Genomic DNA, 24,548 nt, shown 5'->3' with positions numbered 1-24,548 from the left:
GAAGGTGATCTCCACGTCTTACTCCTCTGCCATCTTGAAGGTCTCCTTCTGTCTATATTTATTGAGCTTGACTGATGTTCATCAAAATCTGAAGACCTACTACAATGCAATGTTTTCCTGATTTCTTTAAAAAATATACTTGTATGATTTTTTTCAGTATGATTTATAAGACCATAGGGTTAAAATGTTGATTTGGAGCAAAATGGATTTGATTTCTGTTTGGATTTGGGTATCCGTTACTTAGAAGAGACGCGTAACTCTGCCTATGGCGTACTTCATGCTAATGCCACTAAGCTTCCCCTCAAGATGGTGTGGTTCCCATACAGGTGTAGTTCCCATATGTGTAAGGAGATCCACTCTTTCTCCTGATATAATTTACATACCTGGTAGGACTAGGCTTTTTTAACCTGATCATTCCCCCCAATACTGCTGGGGCTCACACTTTCCCTCCAGGCATCATAAGAAAGTTGCCCTTCTTGCTTTCTTTCTCAAAGAGCACCCAGTATGTGGTCACAGATGTCTTTTTTTTCCCTCAGCAAAGAAAACTGAGAGATGAAAGGAGTAACATGCTGTTTGATTAGGGACAATTCTTATTTGACCCAGAAAAGATGTTACCATCACCGGGGGTGGAGCTCCCTCTGTCCCCCAGGGTTGAGTACCAGTCCAGTAATTTTGAGATGGCACAGTAAAAGGGAGAGATGAAAAAGCAGAGGTGTTAAAGAAGAGACTCGCTAGTGCCTGCCCTCCCAGGTCCCACCGGATCAGCTACACTGTCCCATGGCCTCTGTAACCGAGAAGGAATTGAGCTGCTCAGATGCAAAGGCAAATTAGACACCATATTCTAAGTTCTCTGATGCTCTTAACTGAGCGCATGGAAGGCACAATTAGCCCAAGTTCCTAGAAGACTTCTGAGTGCTGAGGACTAGGCCAGACCTCTCCTGCAAACACATCGCCACCATCTTCCTAGCCTTTGGGGTAAGGGTGGCGGAAACTAAAGACTTGCACGCCTTCATTTCCCCAATGACCTCTTGGTCAGAACCTGTACTGTTCAGTAGAATGTACAGAATTTGCTCTGTTCTAATACATAAACTAAATATGTGGCGTGATTTCAGCAGGAAATTTTAAGATTTCTTTTGCAAAACTAATTACTCACTGAATGCTTTAGTGTGTACTTATTTGAGCGAGCTGGCATATCTTTTGCATATTTGGGTGGAATTTTTGTATCTTACAGCACATGAGATATGAGAAGCTAACTAGGGAAACTAGCCCTGTTAAAGCATCTAGGCAAAAAAAGAAAAAAAAAAAAAATCCCCAAACCTGTTCTTCTTTTCTTATTAACATCCACTTAACAGCTGGGAATGGTACAGTCCACACTTTTGCATGCCTGAAAGGGGGAACCACAGTACCAACTTCAGCTGATTACTTTTGTTTTCTCTTTCAGCAAATCTCCCCGGCAGGCCACAGGTAAGAGTTAATGGGTTGATTGGTTTAGGTGTTAGAGATTATAACCTAGAGTAAGTGATTAGCTACCATCGATTTTAGTGTTACTTTATTCCCCATGTAAATAAGTAAACTTGCTTGACGTGTTCGTTGATTGAATACAACAGTTTGTCAGTCCAGGGAGGGGTACCCCTCCCAAGCCAGTCCTTCCAAATGCCCAAAATGCCAAGTGCTTGACCTTTTGCATTCAAACAGCTTTTTAAAGGCCTCATGTGTACTATATAAAGTTACCCTGGATAGATTTGACTGACATTGTTCTCCCAGGTATCTACTTAAGGTAGCTATCACAGACTTAAAAGCAATGACTGGAGCGGTACACAAAGGTGGTTTTGTTACTTTGAGGGGAAAAGGTTTTGATTTTTCATTTAAAATTCTGCTGAGAACTGTTGGCAGCTATAGCCATGTGCCTGTCAGTATGTTCTTTACCAGGTGCTCTTAGAAACGAGGTCTCCCAAGACCACAGTAAATCTTTGGAGAACACTTTCTCTCATGAACTTGTTTATGAATCTTTTCAAAACAGTGAACCCTCTGATTGTGTTACTGCCTTAATGGCAAGAGGGGCTGAGAGCTTAAGGAGAAGCACAGGTGGTTCATCTTCAGTAACTGGAGGGACAACAAAGGCATATGAAGTAGATTACTGGATGCGGTGTGAGAGCTCGTGAGAAGGAAGAACCTCATCCCAGAGAGTAAAAGCCTTCTGACTGCTTCTGTTGTCTTAGTGAGTCAGAAGCAGGGGCTTCAGCAGAGAGTACGGACGGCGAGGAAGCATCGGAGGTGTGAGGAGAGACTGGAGGATGTGTAGTAGCTGCTTGGAGCTCAGGAGAGCACATGGATAGAGAAATAGACTGACTGCCAGGCAGCATTAATGGCCACCACTTTCTCGCTCATGAACTTAACCTGAGGCCTGTCTGCAGGGCTATGTGTGGCCCTTCAGCAACATTCAAGTTCATGAGCACAGTACCAGAGTAGGCCAAGTATTGCATTTAACCAAAGTTGAAGTTGTGGTTTGGCCAAGAGAGTACAGCAGTTCAAGGGAAGAGGCAAAGGGTTGACGATAATGATTGAACAAGCACCTGAGTTTGGTAGGAAGAGAAGTGAGGATGCGTTAGGTATGGGAGACCAAATATCAATGGGTTGTAGCACCAAAGGATGGGTGAAGTTGGGGTCCTAGTGGAAGTCAGCTGGAAAGGTACAGGTGGGTTGTCCGAAAGTGGGATGATTGAAATTGAAATGTTGGAGGGGACACAGGTATTGGTGATGGTCCAGATTTGCAACTTTGAATGAGTGGCTGAGAAGGGTGAGGACGGATTCTCAGAGGAGAGGAGCTCAAGGAACTAAGAGGCCAGAATTTTGGAAGCATCATCTATGTGAGCACTGAAATCATGAACATTTAAAAATAGTGAGTGGACAGTGAGCCATTTTTTCTTCAGGAGGTAAGGGGACATGAACCAAGGGACCAGAAGATGACTGCATAGTGGGTGGTATAGTCTGATGACAAGAGAGTCAAAGCTGGGTATTTTTAGGGAGGAGAGGGAGAAAGTGCTGTGGAGAACACAGTATGGACCTATCCAGTATCTGAGGAGTGTGAGGGATGAAAAACAGTCCTGGGTTGAAGCTGTGTCTTCAGGGCAGATCCAGATATCCATGAGAGCAAGTGAAAGATGCATTCAGAGAAGAATTGGAGGACATGGGTTTTAAGGACGATGGACCAAACTGTTTGACTTCTCTTCGAAAGGTTGATGCCACTACCCTGAGTGTGGCCTGGATTTCTGTCCTCCCTTGCCTATGTGCGTTGGCCCTGAGCCTTTAACTGGAACCACTGCACAGCCTTGGACTGTAATTCCTGCCTTGAGTTCTTGTTGTCTGGACCCCAGCTGGGGACTGAGACCAGTTGGACTTGTCAAGGGTACCGCCTCTGCAGGAGACCTCCCACAGACCCTCAGGGAGTGACAGGGTGCTTACACCAGCCTAATTCACTGAACATTGGTACCTTCCTGCAAAAACAAAGACAAGTCTTCTCAATTTTCACTTGGTTTCCAGCCTGGGCAAAATAAAAGTCTTCCAGACTTCCCCTATATCAGCTGAGTGGATAAAAAAGCAGACTAAGTAACTTCAGGATGAGAGCAAAGGACCTCATCCCAGAAACAAAAGTCACATAGGAGTAAAGAGTCCCCATTGAACAAAGCAAACTAGGGCTTGTCTAGTTCTGAAAAAAAGCACTTTAATTTTTTTTTAAGAGTTGACATCTCTGCTACCTGTAATGTTTTCTGTAAATGTTGTTCTGACAGTGCTGTTTTCCCTTCCCACAGGCAATGTGAAGTATTCATCTAGCCAACCAACATTTCTTAACTTACAGTATTGCCCTTTTCAGCAAATGCCAATTTCAAGTTCCATTTAATCAGAAGCTCCATGGCTCTTTGAATCATGCTGTTGAGCGCTGACTGTGTGTTCTACTGAAGGAGTAAAACACTGACTATCCAAAGAGAAAAGGATATTTTGTTTTTATAATAATCATATATTATTGTTTTCTTCTTCCCTTTCTATGCAACTGTAAATTAATGAACAGAGTGGTATTTGGAAGTGGTAATACACTTGTCACTGATTTGTATACTGTATACAGTATTGGGAAAGTGGGTGGGAGCTTTCTAATATGATACCTTTTTAATAACCATAAAAATTGCATAAGAATTAGAAGACAATTTTACATTTTTACATTCCTTCATATTAACCTTGTACAATAACTTCATTTGTTTCTTTGACTCTTTTACCATTATGTTTTGGTTATTTATAATTCATCAACCACATGACCAAATAGATTTTCTTTATTTGTTTCCGTGATATGGCCAAATTAATAAGTTCATATATTTCAATCAAATATTATATGTTTATGGATTAGACTACAGCTCTGTGTATACTGTTTAACTTTATTTGACGTCGTACACTTATTTCTTTAGCGATCACTTGGATAACCACAATAAAAATCCTGTGGGCCTGAATGGCATTTCTATTGGGATTTTTTTTCCTGCATTTTATTTCCCTGCTCTGTATCAGTTGGTCTTGATTTCTTTATTTATTTCATGTTCCAATCTATATGACAGGATTATAATAATCTCAAAGATCATTTTACCAAAGGTTGCCCATTTAAGCATATTTTCATTTTGACGCAGAAACAAAACTTGGTCCCACTTTTCCTAGTTCCCAGGTCTTGGTTTTCATCATTCAGTACACAGCAGACATTTACCTAATTGTGATACCAAAACACATGGCTGTCTTTGGTTCCCTTTGAAGAAAGTTTTACAGTTGTTTATGTATACTCAAACCCTCTATGACTCTTGAAGCCCCCGGTTATTTTCCTTCTGAAAGCAGACACAAGTTTAATGAATGTCTCATTTTAACCTTTTGAGTGAATGAACAGCCATTTAATTACCCTTCATTTGATCAATACATTTGGGAACAATGTTCATTAAAAGCCTACATCACTGCTTCTATAGAAGAATGAAATTAATGCTTAGGTGCTGGCACCCTGGCTTATACCTTTGAGTGCGTTCAGTTGGGTATTTGGTTCGGCTTCCGATTTAACATGTATTTGATTCAGTTTAAACATGTTATGTGATTTACCAAATGTAGAGAAACCAAAAAAATGAAAATAATGTGTTTTGATTCAAGCATATATGCTTTTAAAACATCAGGACATTTTAACTTTGAGTTCTCTTTAACTGGGATCTGGCCAGAAGGAGGCTTAAAGTTAGAAATTCCTACTCTTTTAGAATAGGTTGGGTGGGTTGGGGGGCAAGGGTGTCTATTTGCAGCAGAGATATTTTGAGAAGAAGAAAATTGTTTTATATAAGAGGAAAGCCATGACCACCTTTCTACCTCAGATCCGTCTTCATCCATCGTGTTGGAAATAGCTTTATGCTACTGCAGTGTGGAAAATCTAAAGCTTTTATCAGACCACATCATACCCAGTAAAAGCACCTATTTAAAGAAAAAGAATTCCCTGAACTCTGAACTACAAGTTGTAGATTTGGTGTCTTCCTTGTCCTTACTTTGAAAAGTTACGTATTAATTTTTTTCTGCCTGTAATTGTGCGCAACATGTTCTCTATCTGCTATTAAGGAAAAGCTACATAAAACACTACATTGTAACCTTCTAAGGAATAATAAATATAAAGAAATATATTGCAGTAACAACAAGGGGAAATAAGTATGTAGTTCTTTTGAAATATGTGGTAAAGAACTAATCATAGACTATCATCTAATCTGGTTATGTCTGTATTTTTCATCCTGAATAAAAGTAATTTTAACACAAGATGACTTTGATATTCTTCAGCGGTGTTCACTGGTAGACTCTGAACTTCAAATGTACATTTATGAAAATAAAATATAAGGAGAGCCTATATCCTGATAAATCTACATGTGTTCCTGAAGTTTCTCTCATACACACTAATACATTCTCTTTCTTACTCTCACTGTCTCTCTCTTTCTCTGTGTTCCTCTCTTGCCTCTTATATATATAATTCTCAATTTCCTTTACAGATAGAAGGCTTATTGATAGGGAATAAATAATGTTGGATGTTAAAAACATGTACATGAAACCTATTGAGCTTTTGTTTTTCATTTTTTGGGGGGGTACCAAATTACTTTATTTGAAGGAATGGTACTAAGGAAAGAACTTGTAGATGTTTTGGTACAACTTACAGAAAAGGTAAAGGTAACCCAAACACGCGTGCACTGCCTTGATGCAGGGAAGTCATCCCTGTGGCTACGGGAAGCCAGCCTAAGGCTTAGCTCTCAGTATCACTGTTTCCCAGGGTGTGCTTGTCAAAGAGTTACTCTGCCATGCCGGATTCGGGGGCCCCCATCCTGCGCAAGTTGGTTTACGTGGCCACCCAGTTCTTTAGTGGATTTCACCTGCTCATTCAGGTAATGAGTCTCAATGAAGTTACACAAATAGGGGTCATTTTTGTCAGTGGCCAGTTTGTGCAGTTCCAGTAGTGACGGATTCACACTTTTTTCCAAGTGTAGCACACATTCCATTGCATTCAGCCCATTCTCCCAGTCATCACGGTCTGGCTTCTTGATATCCCGAAGGAAGATTCGGCCACCCCGTTGGTTCCGCAGCTTCATCAGTTTCTCAGCATGTTCCCTCTCCTCACGAGATTGGTGAAGAAAGTATTTGGCAAAGTTCTTCAAAGCCACGTCATCGTGGTCCAAATAGTGTGACACGGACAGGTGGACGCAGGAGGCGTAGAGCTCCAGGTCGATCTGGCGGCTGATGGCGGCCTCCGAGCCCTGGTGGTAGTGCTGGCGCACCTGGGAGGGGGACACGGTCGTCATGGCGGGCGGCCGAGGAGAGACAGCGGGGACCTTGGGGCGGCCGGAGCGGCGGGTGAGCGCTGCTTCCGTCCCAGCACTGTTGAAGCAGGAAACCGCGGTGACTCTCCGCAAGGACTGTCTGAGCTTTTGTTTTAATAGCTTAGGTGCTATTGGTATTTAGTTGGTTACCCTTCCAAATCCACTTTTAGCCTCATGCTCTTAAATAATGCACTTTTTGTATATGCACTGGATTTTACCACTCTGGTAGGAGATTTAGTGCATTTCGGAAGCTACCCCAGGGGAAATAGCATTGAGAATCATGTTACTTGATTCTAAAAGTCAAAGCTATCTGGGAAACAGAAAAAACCCCAAACATATAATTTGTTAAAGAAAATCGATCGGGCTTCCCTGGTGGTGCAGTGGTTAAGAATCGCCTGCCAATGCAGGGGACTTGGGTTCGAGCCCTGGTCCGGAAGGATCCCACATGCCGCGGAGCAACTAAACCTGTGCGCTGCAACTATTAAACCTGTGCTCTAGAGCCCGTGAGCCACAACTACTGAGCTTGTGCGCCACGACTACTGAAGCCCGCGGGCCTAGAGCCCGTGCTGCACAGCAAAAGAAGCCACCACAATGAGAAGCCCGTGCACCGCAACGAAGAGTAACCCCCTCTGGCCTCAACTTGAGAAGGACCCCCGCGCAGCAACGAAGGCCCAATGCAGCCAAAGTAAATAAATAAAATTTTTTTTAAATCCACCCATTTCAATAAACATACATTTAAAACATCCTGTCTACCTCAAAGTAATATCCACATTACGCATTCCTAAAGAAGCAGTTGTTGGTTTCCAGCAAACCTGTTGAGTAGGTAGTTGAAAATGGAGCTGAGAACAAATGAAAAAGTTTTGTTTTTATACTAAGCGTAAGCCTTCAGCTTGTTACTTTTATCATTGAGAATGTGTATATATATATATATTTAAAGAATGTAGTTTGCTTTTGGATATTCCCCCACCCCTCTGGAACGCCACCATTCAACTGTTTCAGTAGACCAACTTTTTCAGGGGCCTTTCTTAATTCACTCGAAAATTTGTTGAAACCACTAATACCACGCCACCTAACACTGTAAGTAGGCTCCCCACAGTTCATTGACATATGATACCAGCTTGTGTTTTTGTGAGGTTAATTAAGTAACAAGAGTGAGACTTTGATGGAGGCCAGGAGCCAATCACAATCACATTACATTCACTACCTGTGGTATTATTTATTGCCACTATAATGTGACACAGCAGCCATAAAACCTCGTAATCATTTATGTAGGTCATGGGATGTGAGGTTCAGCTGATCTGGGCAGGACTCTTCTGATCCCAGCTGGACTTGCTCACATGTCTGGAGTTGACCGGCTGTTGGGATGGCTAGACTCAGATGACTGTGGCACCTAGGCGGGGTTCTTTCATCCACTAGCAACCCAACTAACTGGGTGTGTTTTTGTGCAATGACAGACTTGTGGGACTGCAGATGGGCTTTGCTGAGAACTGGTGCATCATCACTTCTACTGAATTCTGTTGGTCAAAGCAAGTTATAAGGCTAGGAATGGGGAGTAGATTCCACCTCTTTTGTGAGACAGACTGTGGAGTCACAGGACAAAGGGTGTAGCTAAGGGGAGAAGTCATCAGGTTTCACCTTGTAAACTTAGAGGGAGGCAAAGCAGAGGACGTGGGCCAGAATACTAACGTCCATTTCCTTGGCCATGATGTCCACTGCCTCAATGGAATGGGAAGGAAGCAGCCTTTTTACGAGGCCTTCTTTTAAAACAAAGATCAAGAATGTCAGCCCCTCCTCCCCAGGTTATCAATCCAATTTCAGAAGGAAACACAAGTAGGAAAACTTAGCATGTCTTTGCCCCAAATCCTAAGAGAAGCAGAAGACCTCCTGATAGAAAAGGACTGGTACTAAAATTAGAAAAAAATAAGACAATTATTAGAATAAAACAATAAAAATAAAAACAAAGAATAAAGAAAGAAAAAAGCATAGGTGAGAAATACAATAAAAGGGATATTATTATAAACTGCTCAGAAGTTTTGTTTAAATTGTTAGCTGGAAGAATACACAATACACAGGAGGTTCTTCACATTGACCAAATGAGTAGATACATGTGATATCATACCCTGGCAAGCATTTGTCTAGAAACATGCAATTTATTTGCACTTTGTTTAAACTTACCAACTTGGCACTAATCTTGCATTTTGAAGGCATTCCAGTTGGTGACATAGTTTTCATAATTTGGGAATATTTGCAGTGTATGCTTGGGTTCAGCTATTCCTTTACAGATAGCTTACTTTTTTGGTACTGTTTTGAATTTTGTACGTGAGTAATTAGAAAAAGTTAATTGACAATTTGCCCACATCTTGCTCTGTTGTCAGTCCAGAAACCACAAATGTTGAATTTGTAATTAAATGAGAAGAGGTCCCAGGCTGCCATGGGATGTAATTACAATTCGTTCCTGATAATACTTTAAGAAACATTTTTTTGAAAGTATTAAAATACTGATTTTTACTTCGAATCAATTTTTTTCTTTTAATTTAGATAAAGTAAAATAAAATGACATTATAAAACTTTTGGAAAGAATTTAGCCATTCTAGCATAAATCTGACCCCAGTGAGCGTATCAAAATCTAGAATAGTCTTGTTCATTACACTCCATGAATCTCATGAGCCATGTTTACCCCTTAGCAAACTGAGGACAACTATTTATACTGCTTGGGATGTCTGCGAGGGCAGTTTCAAAAGCTCAACCCTTCCCCAAATAATCCTCATGTATCCTGTTCTCTCCCCACTCCCACCCCGACCATGCAGGTTAATATTGGTAATGATGTCCAATATAAGAGGCTGCTTAGTACAAAACAAAACGCATGCTGGATACTATATCCCCAAAATGTTATTAATGAAATAATAAAATTTTTAAAGTAAATAGAAATCTTGTGATTAACTGGAGGATGTTAACCACAGATCAAAATTCTGCCTCGACTTGAAATTTAGTGGCTATAACTGAATTGGAAACAAAATATCCAAGTGGCAGGCAAGGTATTGTTCAAGTTGCAGAAAACAGAGTTAGTTAGGGAACAAATCCCTACCTGCCTAATCTAATGGTTCAGCACAATGATAAGCAAGAGGGTATGATAATAGTAATGGGAGCTGGAAGGAAGATTAGCAGGTCCTTATAAGAACTTGTAGGGCTTCCCTGGTGGCGCAGTGGTTAAGAATCTGCCTGCCAATGCAGGAGACACGGGTTCGAGCCCTGGTCCAGGAAGATCCCACATGCTGCAGAGCAACTAAGCCTGTGCGCCACAAGTACTGAGCCTGCGCTCTAGAGCCCACAGGCCACAACTACTGAGCCCACGTGCCTCAAGTACTGAAGTCCGTCCGCCTAGAGCCCATGCTCTGCAACAAGAGAAGCCACAGCAATAAGCCCGTGTACCGCAACGAAGAGTAGCCGCTGCTCGCTGCAACTAGAGAAAAGCCCAAGCGCAGTAACGAAGACCCAATGCAGCCAAAAATAAATAAATAAACAAATAAATAAATTTATTAAAAAAAGAACTTGTAGTGTGCTCTAGATCCCCACAGGATGTGTATCCAAATATAGGGATACAGCTCAAGGAAAAAAATGTGAGAATTAACCACCACCTATAGAACCATATCCCAATAATTTCACTGTGATGTTTCAATGTGCTTGTTTGTGATGTCAGAATCCAAAGAAGACATCATGATGATCACTAAAAATGCAATGGATGTAGCAGGATTTCGCCACTAAAAGGACTCCCTGACTAAATAATTTTGAGAAACAGTGCATGCTCTAAGGCCCTTTGGAGATTCGCAATGCACATGAACATAATAAAAGCTTTGAGAAATCCTGAAAAAACCTACCTGTGTATCACTCTGCATTTCTAAAGCATTTAGCAACAGAACTCTTTTGCCACTTACCTGTAAACATTCTGTAATGTACACTTGAGGTGCTGAATTAGTCATTGGTTTTAATCTTGCAAATATATATAGGTGGTGAGCCCATGAAGTCTAGAAAAGTGACAAGTGAAAAGTAAAACAATTATCAGTATTAATTCAGGATTTTAAAACAGGAAGTAATCTTATGTGACAACCAATATATTTCTATCGTTAAAGAGATATGCTAAAGCATGGGTAAGAGTCAAGAGAGTTTGCCCTCTGTTCTCCATTCAGGAAACATTTATATTTCCAGAGGAAAGTAATTTCTATTTCTAAAATCCGTGTCTTCCTAAACAAGCCATGCATAGCAGGCATTACTAAACCAGGCATGTATTACAAAACCACAGGATCTAGGAATGGCTGGGGTATCCAAAAATTGTTCCTGAGATCCCATTTTTTGTTTATTTCTTTGCGTAATTAATAATGGGAATTCCTGGTGTCTGCTAAAACTGACCCAAACATTATCCAATCATAATATGATTGCTGGGACTTCCCTGGTGGTCCAGTGGTTAAGACTCCGTGCTTCCATTGCAGGGGGCACGGGTTCAATCCCTGGTTGGGGAACTAAGATCCCACATGCCACATGACCAAAAACAAAACAAACAAACAAACAAAACAATATGATTGCCATGTTAAATGGAGCTATAAATACCATATATTTTCTCTCTTCCAAAAGCCCCTTTCTTTTGCAATCTGGCTCTTTTGCACGCAGGTAAAAATTCTGTCATATTTTCCTCCGGATCTATTCTTTTTTTTTTTTTCGCTACGCGGGCCTCTCACTGCTGTGGCCTCTCCCGTTGCAGAGCACAGGCTCCGGACGCGCAGGCTCAGCGGCCATGGCTCACGGGCCCAGCCGCTCCACGGCACGTGGGATCCTCCCGGACCGGGGCACGAACCCGTGTCCTCTGCATCTGCAGGCGGACTCCCAACCACTGCGCCACCAGGGAAGCCCTATTCATATTTTTTTAAGTAGCAAAACAATGTTCTAGATTGTCACAATCTGTTTGACTTATTCTCTAATCTATTTCTTCAGTGCTTTGAGACATGTACTGATTATTAAATTCATTTCCCACATACTATTGATAACAAACAAAGGGGTTGTAGATAGCAATTTTTGGAAATGAGCACTGTGAATGTGAATGGGAGTTGTCTGATACGATCTGTTGAAGAAAGAACTGAACAGTATGATGTGCATATACGTGGGTTTTTCAGGAAGTTTCTGGAACAATGAAGTTATAATAAAGTAATGATGATGAAGACAGAGGAATACCAAAGCTATGTTAGTGAGGACAATAGAATTCTCAATTCATGACATTGTAGACAAAGTTGAGTGAGTGTATATGCTCTCTGTTCTCAGCTTCTTCAGCCTGAGCTGAAGGATAGACCATTAATATCTGGAAGCATGATCAAGCCACAACTTCACATCAATTTATTACAATCAAGTATCAGGTTTCTGGGGTGGTTTTTCAACTGCCATGAGTGTCAGGCTTTCCTGTTCTTTTTGTTGGAGACATTTGTTGGATCATTAAATGTGACAGCAGCTACACACAGTATGCAAAACTCTGGGGATCACAGATCTGAACACCGCAACGCAGACAAATCAGAGTTTGCATTCCACTTCTCAGGAGCCACAAGTACCCAAACTAAGCCGAGAGAATAAATACAATCACCCATTTGAAGAGCCTGCAGCATTAGCTATGGGGTTATTAGCAAAAGTCTTCAAATTCATAATTTCTTTGCATACTGGATCTCAGTAATATTTTAGATACCAGAGAGGTCTAGAGAGATGTAATTGCAGCACCCTTTTTCTAAACTAGCCCCTGTTCCTTTTAGAGGACCATATTACATGGCAGCTCTATTTTGAACCACCTGATATTTTCCTGTTTCAGTGTTAAGATATGTAGTATCAACAATCAAAACTAAGTCTTGATTTTGTAAACTAGTTTCTAGCCTATCTATTGAAGGGCCTAGATAGTTTACAAAGGTTAGACAGTCATAAGTGCCTCCTTCTTAAAGATGATGGAAGAAGAGTAGTGGTATTCAAAGCATTACAGTGATGTAAAGAAATATGTGAGAGAGAAAAATATAGGATTTCCTAGAAGGTAAGTCAACTTGCAGAGAGGTACTTTTTGTTTTCAAAACAAAGAATGTGCAACATGAGGGACTGTCAAGTTTAAATTAGACCCTAAAAAACAAGTTAACCCAGAGGAAAACCATAATTCAAAAAGATACATGCACCCCAATGTGCATTGCAGCACTATTTACAATAGCCAAGACATGGAAGCAGCCTAAGTGTCCATCAACAGAGGAATGGATAAAGAAGATGTGGTACATATATATAATAGAATATTACTCCACCATAAAAGGAACGAAACTGGGTCATTTGTAAAGACGTGGATGGACCTAGAGTCTGTCATACAGAGTGAAGTAAGTCAGGAAGAGAAAAACAAATATTGTATATTAATGCATATACGTGGAATCTAGAAAAATGGTACAGATGAACCTATTTGCAGGGCAGGAATAGAGATGCAGACGTAGAGAATGGACATGTGGACACTGTGGGGGGAGGGGAGGTGGGGTGAATTGGGAGATTGAGATTGACATACACTACACTACCACGTGTAAAAGAGATAGCTAGTGGGAACCAGCTGTAGAGCACAGTCGTACAGTGACATGGAGACTGTGAAAAAGTAGGAACTGCAGTGCTAGCCAGATCCAGGAATTCTCTTATATGTCTCTCAACTAAGGGCCTGATAAAGTTTTGAGAAGCTAAATCTGATAAGTGAAAGAAATTTACCTCCTTGGGATAAGTCATGTTCTAGGTTTGTTATCTACATGAAACCTAGTTTGTTACTTTGACAAAATTGTAACTTCTTGAAGACCTCGTGCCCTCTCTGAGCTAAAACAGTAAGCAGATAGATGGAATCAATCTTAGAGCTCACCCCATCTTTTTTTTTTTATGGATCTTTATTGGTATATAATTGCATCATAATACTCGGTTAGTTTCTGTTGTATGACAAAGTGAATCAGCCATATGCATACATACGGCCCCATATCCCCTCCCTCTTGAACCTCCCTCCCACCCTCCCTATCCAACCCCTCTAGGTCTTTGCAAAGCACTGAGCTGATCTCCCTGTTCTATGCTGCTATTTCCCACTAGCTATCCATTTTACATTTGGTAGTGTATATATGTCGATGCCACTCTCTCACTTCGCCCCAGCTTCCCCCTCCCTCTCCATGTCCTCAAGTCCATTCTCTATGTCTATGTCTTTATTCCTGCCCTGCCACTAGGTTCATCAGTACCATTTTCTTTTTTTAGATTCCATATATATGCGTTAGCATATCGTATTTGTTTTTCTCTTTCTGACTTACTTCACTCTGTATGGCAGACTCTAGGTCCATCCACCTCACTACAAATAACTCAATTTTGTTTCTTTTTATAGATGAGTAATATTCCATTGTATATATGTGCCACATTTTCTTTATCCATTCATCTGTCGATGGACATTTAGCTTGCTTCCATGTCCTGGCTATTGTACATAGTGCTGCAATGAACATTATGGTACATGTCTCTTTTTGAATTATGGTTTTCTCAGGGTGTATGCCCCATCTTAAGAACACAACAAAAGGTCATCCACATACTAGATAAGAATAGAATCACAAGGAAGTTTAGATCCTTGAGGTTGTGGTTGAAAACTTATGAAGAATAGGAGGGTACTTCAATAACACTTTTGGCCATAGTAGTCCAAGTATATTTTTGATTTTTCCAGAGAACGTAAACAAATATTGATTATTTTGACCTAAAGGACCACTAAAAGAAGCAGAACACGGATTTACTACTGTAGAATTTTAGCTTCAGGAGCCACCAAAAAGAAAATAATATTTGGCCTTGGCACTACAGGGAAGCAGGGAATAGCTATCCTCGTGTCCGGGACAAGTACGTACAGTTGTCACTGGGTAATCCTGCGGGACCCCGTGGATACCAAAATCCAGGGATGCTCGAGTGTCTTACACAAAATGGTATAGTGCTTGCAAATACTATATTCCTGTATACTTTAAATCATCTTTAGATTATCACAATACTTAACGCAATGTAAATGCTGTATAAATAGTTGCCAGTACGTGATAAATTCAAGTTTCAGATTTTGGAGCTTTTTTTTTTTTCAAAATATTTTTGACCAGGGCTAGGCGGAACCTTGGCTAGGCGGAACCCGCGCTTGGCGGAGCCGAGCTAGGCGGAACTGGCCTAGGCGGGACCCGTATTGTTTCCGGTGGATCATTAACAGGAACGATACGAGTGTTCTTCGGCGTGCTGCAAGGTAAGATGAGTCCTTTCTCTATTTTGGCTGTTGTTTGTAGTCCGCCTTTAACTCTCAGAGGCTGTTGTGAAAATTTGAATTGACGGTTAGGTGGGGCAGTGTTAACCTTGATGGGCCCAGCCCCGGTAAGCTTACTAGAATATGTTGCCCACGAGAAGTCTGGCGCCTCTGAGATTTGCAATGTGAGCTTGGTTTAGGTATACTGACATTGGTAAGTCACTGTCCAAATTAGCTATGCCATTATGATGAATAGAAGGCCCTCAGGGACTTCAAGAAAGGAACTATTAGCATATTTAGTTTGGCAATTCAATTTGCACAGTAAACCACTGCATATCAGTTACCAGGTGTGTGATCATTAAGGAGGAAAACATGTTACTCGGTTAAAGACCCGAGGGTGATGGTTATGGCTGGGACACAAGGCGTGCCAGGATTGTTAGAGACACCCACCACTGAGTATTCTAATAGTTCTGTGCTGCGTTTTAATATATTCTAAAAGTTCACTCCAGAAGTGAGGTTGTATAACAGTGGTAGGATTTCAGGTGGATATTGCATTACCTATATCAATAAAAATTTTGCAAGTTTTCCCTTTAATATTTAGAGAAATTTCTACTTGTAAGTTTAGAAGTAAAGCAGGAAATTGGGTGCTCAGTTCCCCCTTGGAGCACCTTTACTGACTTTTCACTTCATTTTGTTCCTGTAGTTTCTTGGCTAACACAAGATAATTTTTTTTCCAATGCATTTTTGTTTACAGTAACTACTCATGAGTTCATCAGAAGACGGGCTTTTCCCATATAGAATGACTGAGGCAGAAGTATCTAGCTGGGTTTTTTTTTTGTTTTGTTTTCTGTAAAAGAATAAATGTATCCTGAGGCTTACTCTGTTTCTGTTTCAAGCCTTTTTCAAAATATTCAGCAAGGTATTTGAGGCCTGGTGAAAGGCTATTTCCCATTCTAGTTTTTGCTTTCATATTAAATTCCCTCTTTGTAGCTTAAGACTATTGATAAAAGGTGAGAAGAAAGCTGGGGTCACATCTGCCTCAGGATCTACTCCTAAATTCTGCTTAAATAGTAGAGAGCCTGTCCTTGAAATATCAAATGAACTTATCCGTGCTTTGCTACAAGACTATATCATAGTCCATTCTATTTTCATAGGAAAGTCTGTGGGGATAGCCACCAAAAGACTGTGCTCAATATTTCAAGCTCTTCTAAACCTCTCTAGATCCCTTTTTAATTAGAACTCTATTCAGTTACCCTTGTGATCTTCTCATTCTGCCTTATTCTCTTAATTTTCTGCCCCTGAGTTTCCATAATGTATTAATTAATTGTTGTATAGCTGGAAGCCCTGGATTATTGGTTTCTAAAGTTATCCTACATTTCTCTGCAAATTTGGTTCTATCTTATATAGACTTTGGAAACTATTTGACAGTGGCTTTCAACTCATAGTGAGACCTTAGCTTAAAACCAACCACAAGAGGTTTTTCCTATTCTGAGGGCAGTTTAAAGAGTTAATTGAGCTTTGGGGGTTTCTGTCCAGCTAGGCCGGAAGGGGAGAGTGCCAGAGAGCGAGCGGGAGTAGAGAGAAGTGAAGGTGTATAGTATGGTAGAAAAGAATCATAGGATAAAGACTAGTAGGTTCATTTTGTAATTTGAGGGAATCAAAAAGGGAGATAGTTTTATGTTTTTCACATTTGCTTTGGTGGAGAATTTTTTTTTTTTTTTTTTTTTTTTGCGGTACGCAGGCCTCACACTGTTGTGGCCTCTCCCGTTGCAGAGCACAGGCTCCGGACGCGCAGGCTCAGCGGCCATGGCTCATGGGCCCAGCCACTCTGTGATATGTGGGATCCTCCCGGACCGGGGCACGAACCCGTGTCCCCTGCATCGGCAGGCGGACTCTTTAACCACTGCGCCACCAGGGAAACCCTGGTGGAGAATTTTTTTAAGGAAACAACTTCGGATCTGAATTTCTTTTAACCACTTCCTTATGCTAATCAAAATTTGCAAAAATTGGATATTTGAAATTTTGTTCCCTTTTTGGTTCGAAGGTGACTCTCAAATGAACGCTTTTGATTATATCAGAAAGTTTCTCTGGAGTGATTACTGTAATTCTAAATTATCCTTGGTGAATTATGTCATTTAGAAAGCTAAGCTCATGATTTGCAGTTGTAGTGGTAAAAATATGAGAACTAGATAACTGACCCAGAGGGAATGCAGTTATATATATGGATGGAGATAAACCCATAGGAGTCTGGGAACGGTTAGTCAGAGAGGGTGGTTTGTGAACCTCATGACTCTAGCCCCACAGCCTAATGGCCAGGCCATCTCTGATTAATCACAGAGGGTGGAAGAGCTTGGAGAAATCTTTCCCAAACTGGACTCCCATGGGCAAAACAAGTGAAGACTGAGGAAAGTCCTCCTAGATTTGGTAAGGAACCAGGACACTTCGTTCAAAGGATGAGTTCTGGTAAGAAACCACTGAAATTCTCAGTTTCTTAGGGCCAGTTTGATGAAGGGAGTTATTGGGACCTCTGTTCCTCCTTTTTTTTTTACATCTTTATTGGAGTATAATTGCTTTACAATGGTGTGTTAGTTTCTGCTTTATAACAAAGTGAATCAGTTATACATATACATATGTTCCCATATCTCTTCCCTCTTGCGTCTCTCTCCCTCCCACCCTCCCTATCCCACCCCTCTAGGTGGTCACAAAGCACCGAGCTGATCTCCCTGTGCTATGCGGCTGCTTCCCACTAGCTATCTATTTTATGTTTGGTAGTGTATATATGTCCATGCCACTCTCTCACTTTGTCACAGCTTACCCTTCCCCCTCCCCATATCCTCAAGTCCATTCTCTAGTAGGTCTGTGTCTTTATTCCTGTCTTACCCCTAGGTTCTTCATGACATTTTTTTTTCTTAAATGGATAAAGAAGATGTGGCACATATATACAATGGAATATTACTCAGCCATAAAAAGAAACGAAATTGAGCTATTTGTAATGAGGTGGATGGACCTAGAGTCTGTCATACAGAGTGAAGTAAGTCAGAAAGAGAAAGACAAATACCGTATGTTCCTCCTTTTTTCTATGAACTTTCCTCTTATAGATGTACAACCAAAATTACAAGGACAGATAGAAACAAGTAGTTGTAATAAGGCAGTTTGCGCCAAGAATATATATATATTTTTCAAATATGAGCAGACAGTAAAGAATTCCTAAAATGGGTTCCTTTTTCCTAGAAGTTAATCTTAGCATTTTGGAAGCTGACCACCAGAGTGTTTTGAGTGAGTAGTTTTGGGGGTGGGGCAGGGTTAAGAATGTGCATTTCTAACAAGTTTCCCTGGCAGGAGGTCAAGGGGACTCAGAGTAGCAGTGCCCTAGTCAAGGGTCTTGGACTACTACAGTAAGGAGATCTAGAATGGCTGTTGGTAGGAACTCCAAGACTGTCAAACACTGGCTCCCTGGAAAAAACAAACAAACACACACTAAAATAATCTACTGATAAGACAAAGCTGAGTTTATTTTTACTATGGTGAAAGAGAGCACTGCTTAATAGAGTCTTGGATGGGGATATATATGAGCGTTTGGAGTCAAGTTTAAGGTAGATCTTTTAATACAGGTGTTTGATTAGGATTGGATAAGTATCAATATCATGATATAATAGTTTAGGATTTGTAGACCCAGCAAGAAAAGGATTTTTAGGCAAGGGTTTTAAAGAGCTGTGAGGAGTAAACAGATGTTTGATGCTATTTATTGAAGAGTTGAACAGTTTGATATTCATTTAAATGGTGTTTGGGAAGTTCCTGGAATAAACAATGAAGTTATTTGCAACTTTTATCTTCCTGGGCAAGAGATTCTTAGAATAGCAAAACCATGTTGATAAAGACAGTGAAATGCTAAAGTTATGTTAGTGAAGATGGCCTAACAGTAAAATAACATTAACAGAAACAGCTGTGCAGGCATAGATTATGTAGATATATTTTCACACCTCTCAGAATATTGCATATACACAAAATGTCAATACCCCAATTGCATATGCAATTGTCATATTATTGATAAAAATGGACTGCATACTTAGCAATATCAATATTAAAATCAACCAGTAAGCATACAGTTCATCGGGTTTAAGTAAACATCTTCATTCTATCTTTATCTTACACATCATACAAACATTTATTGAAAATTACGCTGTGATTTTTATATTTTGAGTCCAAGAAAGCCTCATGTTAAGGGAAGGGAACAGAATAGGTAATTTATTTTGCCAGGGGTGAGAGGTGGGGTGAGGGGTGGGAAGGGTAGTCTTATTTTACCAAATCAAACTAAAAACAAAATGCACAAATATGTTTGACTTACTTTTGGATATAAAAAATTTTAGTGAAGCAGGTGGGATATTTAAGAGAAGTCCCAGTAAACTTTAATTAAAGGAGAAAATGGTTGTCAAATTTATGGGAAAGAAAAGAGCTATTATTGATTAAGTGGACTCTTTAGACCAATATTAGGTCTTCTTTCTAAGCAATGCAATTAATAAATTTAGGCTTGCTTTCAGGTAGTGGTTCTCCAGGTGTTGTCCCCGGACTGTCAGTATCACTGTCCCTGGGAACTTGTTAGAACACAAATTCTTGGGCCCCACTTCAGACCTAATGACTCAAAGCTCTGGGATTGGGCCTGGAAATCTTGTTTCAACAAGCCCTAATAATGATTCTGATACAGGTTCCAGTTTGACAGCCCCTACTGTAGGAGGGAGTCAAATTGCACTGAAACACAGATCACCACGTTTCTTCTGAACGTTTGGGGCCCCAGATACTACCTTGGAACTTCTTTAGTAAAGTCAACTGAGGCTGTGAGAGTTATATTAACAAATTATAACAAATATAGTAATATTAACAAGTTATAGTTTATAGATGTTTTTAGAGCTCTCTGAGGGCCCATAGAGTTAGAAAACAATTGTTTTAATTTTATTAAAAAGTTAAAATCATGACTCTCATACAAAAATAAAATGAACACATTTCAAAAATTCTATGTAACTCACTAAATCAACAAGAGAACCAAAGATATTAAAACCATGCAGTTGAATATTTCAAACTGAAGCAAAAGCAACAAGGTTAAGACTAGGGATTTGTAGTTGAGAAATACATGGGTACACAAATTTTTTTTTTTTTTTTGGGTGGTACGCGGACCTCTCACTGTTGTGGCCTCTCCCGTTGCGGAGCACAGGCTCCGGACGCGCAGGCTCAGCGGCCATGGCTCACGGGCCCAGCCGCTCCGCGGCATGTGGAATCTTCTGGGGCTGGGGCAAAAACCTGTGTCCCCTGCAGCGGCAGGCGGACTCTCAACCACTGCGCCACCAGGGAAGCCCAGTACACAAATTTTTTGAAGGAGAAAGTATAGATATGAAAGAGTAGATATCCAATACATTTAAAGAACTTATAGATCAAGAAAAGATGTGATAGTTGATTAGGAGATCATTAGAAACTTTAAGAGTACATTTTTAGTAGGGTACTGAAGGTATATGCAAATCACAGGGGGGTCATCCAATTATGACTAACTGAATAAGGGGATCATCGGAAATGATCTGTATTAACTCATTTAAGAAGTGTAACTGTAAAAGGGGACGAGAAATATAACATGAAGCATAGAGTAGCAACGGAGACATATAACTTTTCTTTAAGATGGGATCTCCGTTTCAGAGGGTGTTCTTGCCTCCAGTGAGGCAAGAATGTCATGAAGGGGCTTCCCTGGTGGCACAGTGGTTGAGAGTCCGCCTGCCGATGCAGGGGACACGAGTTTGTGCCCCGGTCTGGGAGGAACACACATGCCACAGAGCGGCTGGGCCCGTGAGCCATGGCCACTGAGCCTGCGCCCTGCAACAGGAGAGGCCACAGCAGTGAGAGGCCTGCGTACTGCAAAAAAAAAAAAAAAAAAAAAAAAAAGAATGTCATGAAGTAAGGTTTGGGAATGACAACTTTTTTTTAGTAGAACTCCAAGTTTTCCTTCTTGTGTATTACAAGGTGATACCTTAGATAAGCCAGGTTGGGTGTTTCTAGTGCTGTCCGCATCTCCCTTACATCAGAGATATTCTGGGCCTTGAGCCACTTCTTTCTTTTGTTTGACAGGTGCAGAGGGCTGAGCTAATCATAGCCTCTAGTTCAAGTCACACTGTTGCCCTGCTTGGTGCCAGATCCCTCTCCTGTTTTTATCTCTCTGATTATTCCCTTTTATCACCGTTATCCACCCCCCTTTCTACTCCCCCTACCACTAAGGCAGAGACTGCAGACTCCAGTCCCAACTCTGCCCCTCCCCAGCCAAAGACATTTCCAAGGCCAGCTCTTCTCTGCAAGCCTGTTCCTTCAGCTTGAAGTGAGGATGAGGCTACCTGACTTACCTCTTTCTCAGGGTTTTAGGAACCTAATAAGATAATGATTCTAAAGACATTTTTAAGCTATAAAGCTCACATGTATGGTTTTATCTCAGAAATCATCTGTGCTATGAAAAGTTGTGGCTGTTTTGATAAGGCCACTTTTTGAAGTTGCCTCATGTAGGAGAAATCTGATTCCAAGCTGTTATGGACGGAACTGTGTTCTCTCAAAATTCATATGTTGAAGCCCTAACTTCCAATGTGACTATATTTGGAGATAGGGCCTATAAGAAGATAATAAAATTAAATGAGGTCATGAGGGTGGGGCTTCAATCCGCTAGGACTCCTCTCCTCATAAGAAGAGTAAGAGACACTAGAGAGCTCTCTTTCCCCACGCTTGCACAGAGAAGAGGCCATGTAAGGATAAAGAGAGAAGCTGGGAAGAGAGGGCTCACCAGAAACCAACCCTGACAGAACCTTGATCTTGGACTTCTGGCCTCTAGAACTGTGAGAAATTAAATTTAAGATGTTTAAGCCTCTCAATCTGGGTATTTTGTTATGGCAGCCCTAGTAGACTAATACATTCCCTTTATCAGAAACTGTCTCCTTCCCCTTCTCCCTTTTGATTTTTCTCTCTCCCATATGAAAGCTCAATTTAAAGAAGATATCTCAAAACCATTCAAACTAAAGTGTAAATGACAAAGAGACCTTGAAATGTTCCCTTTCTCTGGGCTCTCATGTCATTTGAATTTAACATGGTCCCTACCGTAAGTCTCAGGATTGGAGATCTAGGTAGATGGCCAGGTACCAGGAGGGATGTGGGTGTACATTGGTCCTCCCTGAGGGGTCCCTGTGCATTAGGCCTCCAACTCTGGTGCTTGCCCTGGAGCCTCAGGCCAAAGGACAAGATATGGACCAGAAAGCTGACTTTTGTTTCTTGGCACAGTGGGTATAAAGTGCCAGGCCCAGAGGTAGGATGCCAGGGTCCCTGTTGGAAATTTTCCCCCATCATAGGAAAACTCCAGTGTTGCCCTCCCTGCCCCCCGCTCAATTTTCCCATCATCTTATTTTTAAGAAATCTTCAACTGAAAAGGAGAAATGCCAAACTCCAGCTACAGGTTTTATATGGTAATAGGAACCCAACTCAAAAGGGTTTTAAACATAAAAGACTTTCTTGTCTTGAGTATTGGCAAGTCCAGGAGGAGAGTTGGCTTCACGTTGATTTAATGGCTTAGGTGTGTCACCAGGGACCCAGTCTGTCCTCCCGCTCTCTTTACTTCCCTCAGCGTCAACTTCATTCTCAGACATGCCAGCAACCAGAAGAAAAGAAGAGTGTATTTTCCTTTAGCTTTTTCTTAGGAACCAGAAAACTCCTCAGGAGCCTCCCTGGACAATTTCCTTTCAAATTTTGGTTTTCTATAAATAAAGAAGGCTGCAAGTGGGAATAGATGTCAAGTAGTGACTAACAATATCCACTGCACTGCACTCTGCTTCTAAGTTTTTATCAGACTGAGAGTCAAGCACAATGAATGGTAATAGACCGGGTGTATTGGTGTAAGCTCTGTGCTGATCAGGATATTACAGCCACCTCCAGCAGTGGAGCTATGATGAGATCAGTGGCATGAAGAGAGATTGAACTATCCAAGGAACACAGAACAGCTGTGCTTGAAGATTCACAGCCACTCCATAACCCAGCTAACCCCTGTGACTATGCTACTTATTTTGGTCTCCGCTTTTTTTTTTTTTTTTTTTTTTTTTTTTGTGGTACGCGGGCCCCTCACCGCTGTGGCCTCTCCTGCCGCGGAGCACAGGCTCCGGACGCGCAGGCCCAGCGGCCATGGCCCACGGGCCCAGCCCCTCCGCGGCATGCGGGATCCTCCCGGACCGGGGCATAGAACCCGCGTCCCCTGCATCGGCAGGCGGACTCTCAAGCACTGAGCCACCAGGGAAGCCCCTCCGCTTGTCTTTTTATATTTTATTTCTATTCTGTTCAGTACCTACCCACTGGCTCTCTTTCTTATTTCCCTGTCCAGATTCCATTCAGAGACAGTTTCTGTGGCCTGCCCGGCAGAACCTTTTGCTCTTGACAGCTGTCCTGGGCATGCCTAGCCTACAACCAGGTTGCTCTTAGGCCGGGTCTATCTTTGGTTCCATCACCAGAGATCTTGAGACAGAGCAGGAATATTGCCATATTCAGTGTAGTCATCGCACCTTTCTCTTTTAAACTCCAAGAGCAGGTCTGTATTTAAATTTTCTTAAATGTGGTAACACCAAAAGAGAAAAGGATGTTATGGTCCAAATAAAAGTCGAATGTCATAATCTTTTTTTTTTTTCTTTCAGTCCTTACAACTACCTGGAAGTTTGCTATTATTTTTATTTATTTACATCTATTTTTTTTAACATCTTTATTGGAGTATAATTGCTTTACAATGGTGGGTTAGTTTCTGCTTTATAACAAAGTGAATCAGCTATACATATATAGCTGATACATAACCCCATATCCCTTCCCTCTTGCCTCTCCCTCCCACCCTCCCTATCCCACCCCTCTAGGTGGTCACAAAGAATGGAGCTGATCTCCCTGTGCTATGTGGCTGCTTCCCACTAGCTATCTGTTTTACATTTGGTAGTGTATATATGTCCATGCCACTCTCTCACTTCGTCCCAGCTTACCCGTCCCCCTCCCCGTTTCCTCAAGTCCATTCTCTACGTCTGCACCTTTATTCCTGTCCTGCCCCTAGGTTCTTCAGAACCATTTTTTTTTCTTACATTCCATATATATGTGTTAGCATACGGTATTTGTTTTTCTCTTTCTGACTTACTTCACTCTGTATGACAGACTCTAGGTCCATCCACCTCAATACAAATAACTCAATTTTGTTTCTTTTTATGGATGAGTAATATTCCATTGTATATATGTGCCACATCTTCTTTATCCATTCATCTGTCGATGGACACTTAGGTTGCTTCCATGTCCTGGCTATTGTAAATAGAGCTGCAATGAACATTGTGGTACATGACTCTTTTTGAATTATGGTTTTCTCAGGGTATATGCCCAGTAGTGGGATTGCTGGGTCGTATAGT

At 41.2% G+C, this 24,548-nt stretch overlaps 2 protein-coding genes and 1 long non-coding RNA gene across 13 annotated transcripts in view; 1 reads left to right on the top strand and 2 right to left on the bottom strand.

Moving 5' to 3' along the window:
- The window catches only part of LOC125960666 (uncharacterized), a 125,211-nt gene extending 101,808 nt beyond the window's left edge, over nucleotides 1-23,403 (bottom strand). Inside the window, exon 1 of the long non-coding RNA XR_007470562.1 lies at nucleotides 23,366-23,403. This is a non-coding gene — a long non-coding RNA (uncharacterized LOC125960666). The remainder of the gene's footprint in view (nucleotides 1-23,365) is intronic.
- The window catches only part of UTRN (utrophin), a 1,623,662-nt gene that overhangs the window by 489,576 nt on the left and 1,109,538 nt on the right, over nucleotides 1-24,548 (top strand). For 10 of the 11 annotated variants that reach the window (XM_049695369.1, XM_049695368.1, XM_049695366.1 and 7 more), the window contains 2 exons: nucleotides 1,442-1,464; nucleotides 3,810-5,808. In XM_049695369.1, coding sequence (XP_049551326.1) covers nucleotides 1,442-1,464; nucleotides 3,810-3,818 — 32 coding nt within the window. In that variant the 3' untranslated portion in view covers nucleotides 3,819-5,808. Of the gene's footprint in view, nucleotides 1-1,441; nucleotides 1,465-3,809; nucleotides 5,809-24,548 lie in introns of those variants that run through there. The other variant, XR_007470554.1, reaches the window with a different exon arrangement.
- LOC101288529 (ferritin heavy chain-like) lies at nucleotides 6,248-6,836 on the bottom strand. Its single transcript, XM_033405707.2, has one exon. The coding sequence runs from the start codon at nucleotides 6,834-6,836 to the stop codon at nucleotides 6,321-6,323; it is 516 nt and encodes a 171-aa protein (XP_033261598.1). The 3' UTR covers nucleotides 6,248-6,320.

Source organism: Orcinus orca, chromosome 12 (assembly GCF_937001465.1).
Source record: "Orcinus orca chromosome 12, mOrcOrc1.1, whole genome shotgun sequence".
NCBI lineage: Eukaryota > Metazoa > Chordata > Mammalia > Artiodactyla > Delphinidae > Orcinus > Orcinus orca.
The sequence above is the reverse complement of the archived record's forward strand: the minus strand, read 5'-3'. Positions and strand labels throughout refer to the sequence as shown.

Bases quoted from the DNA above. Each gene is read 5' to 3' on its own strand.
- LOC101288529 (XM_033405707.2), bottom strand. From the start codon at position 6,836: ATGACGACCGTGTCCCCCTCCCAGGTGCGCCAGCACTACCACCAGGGC.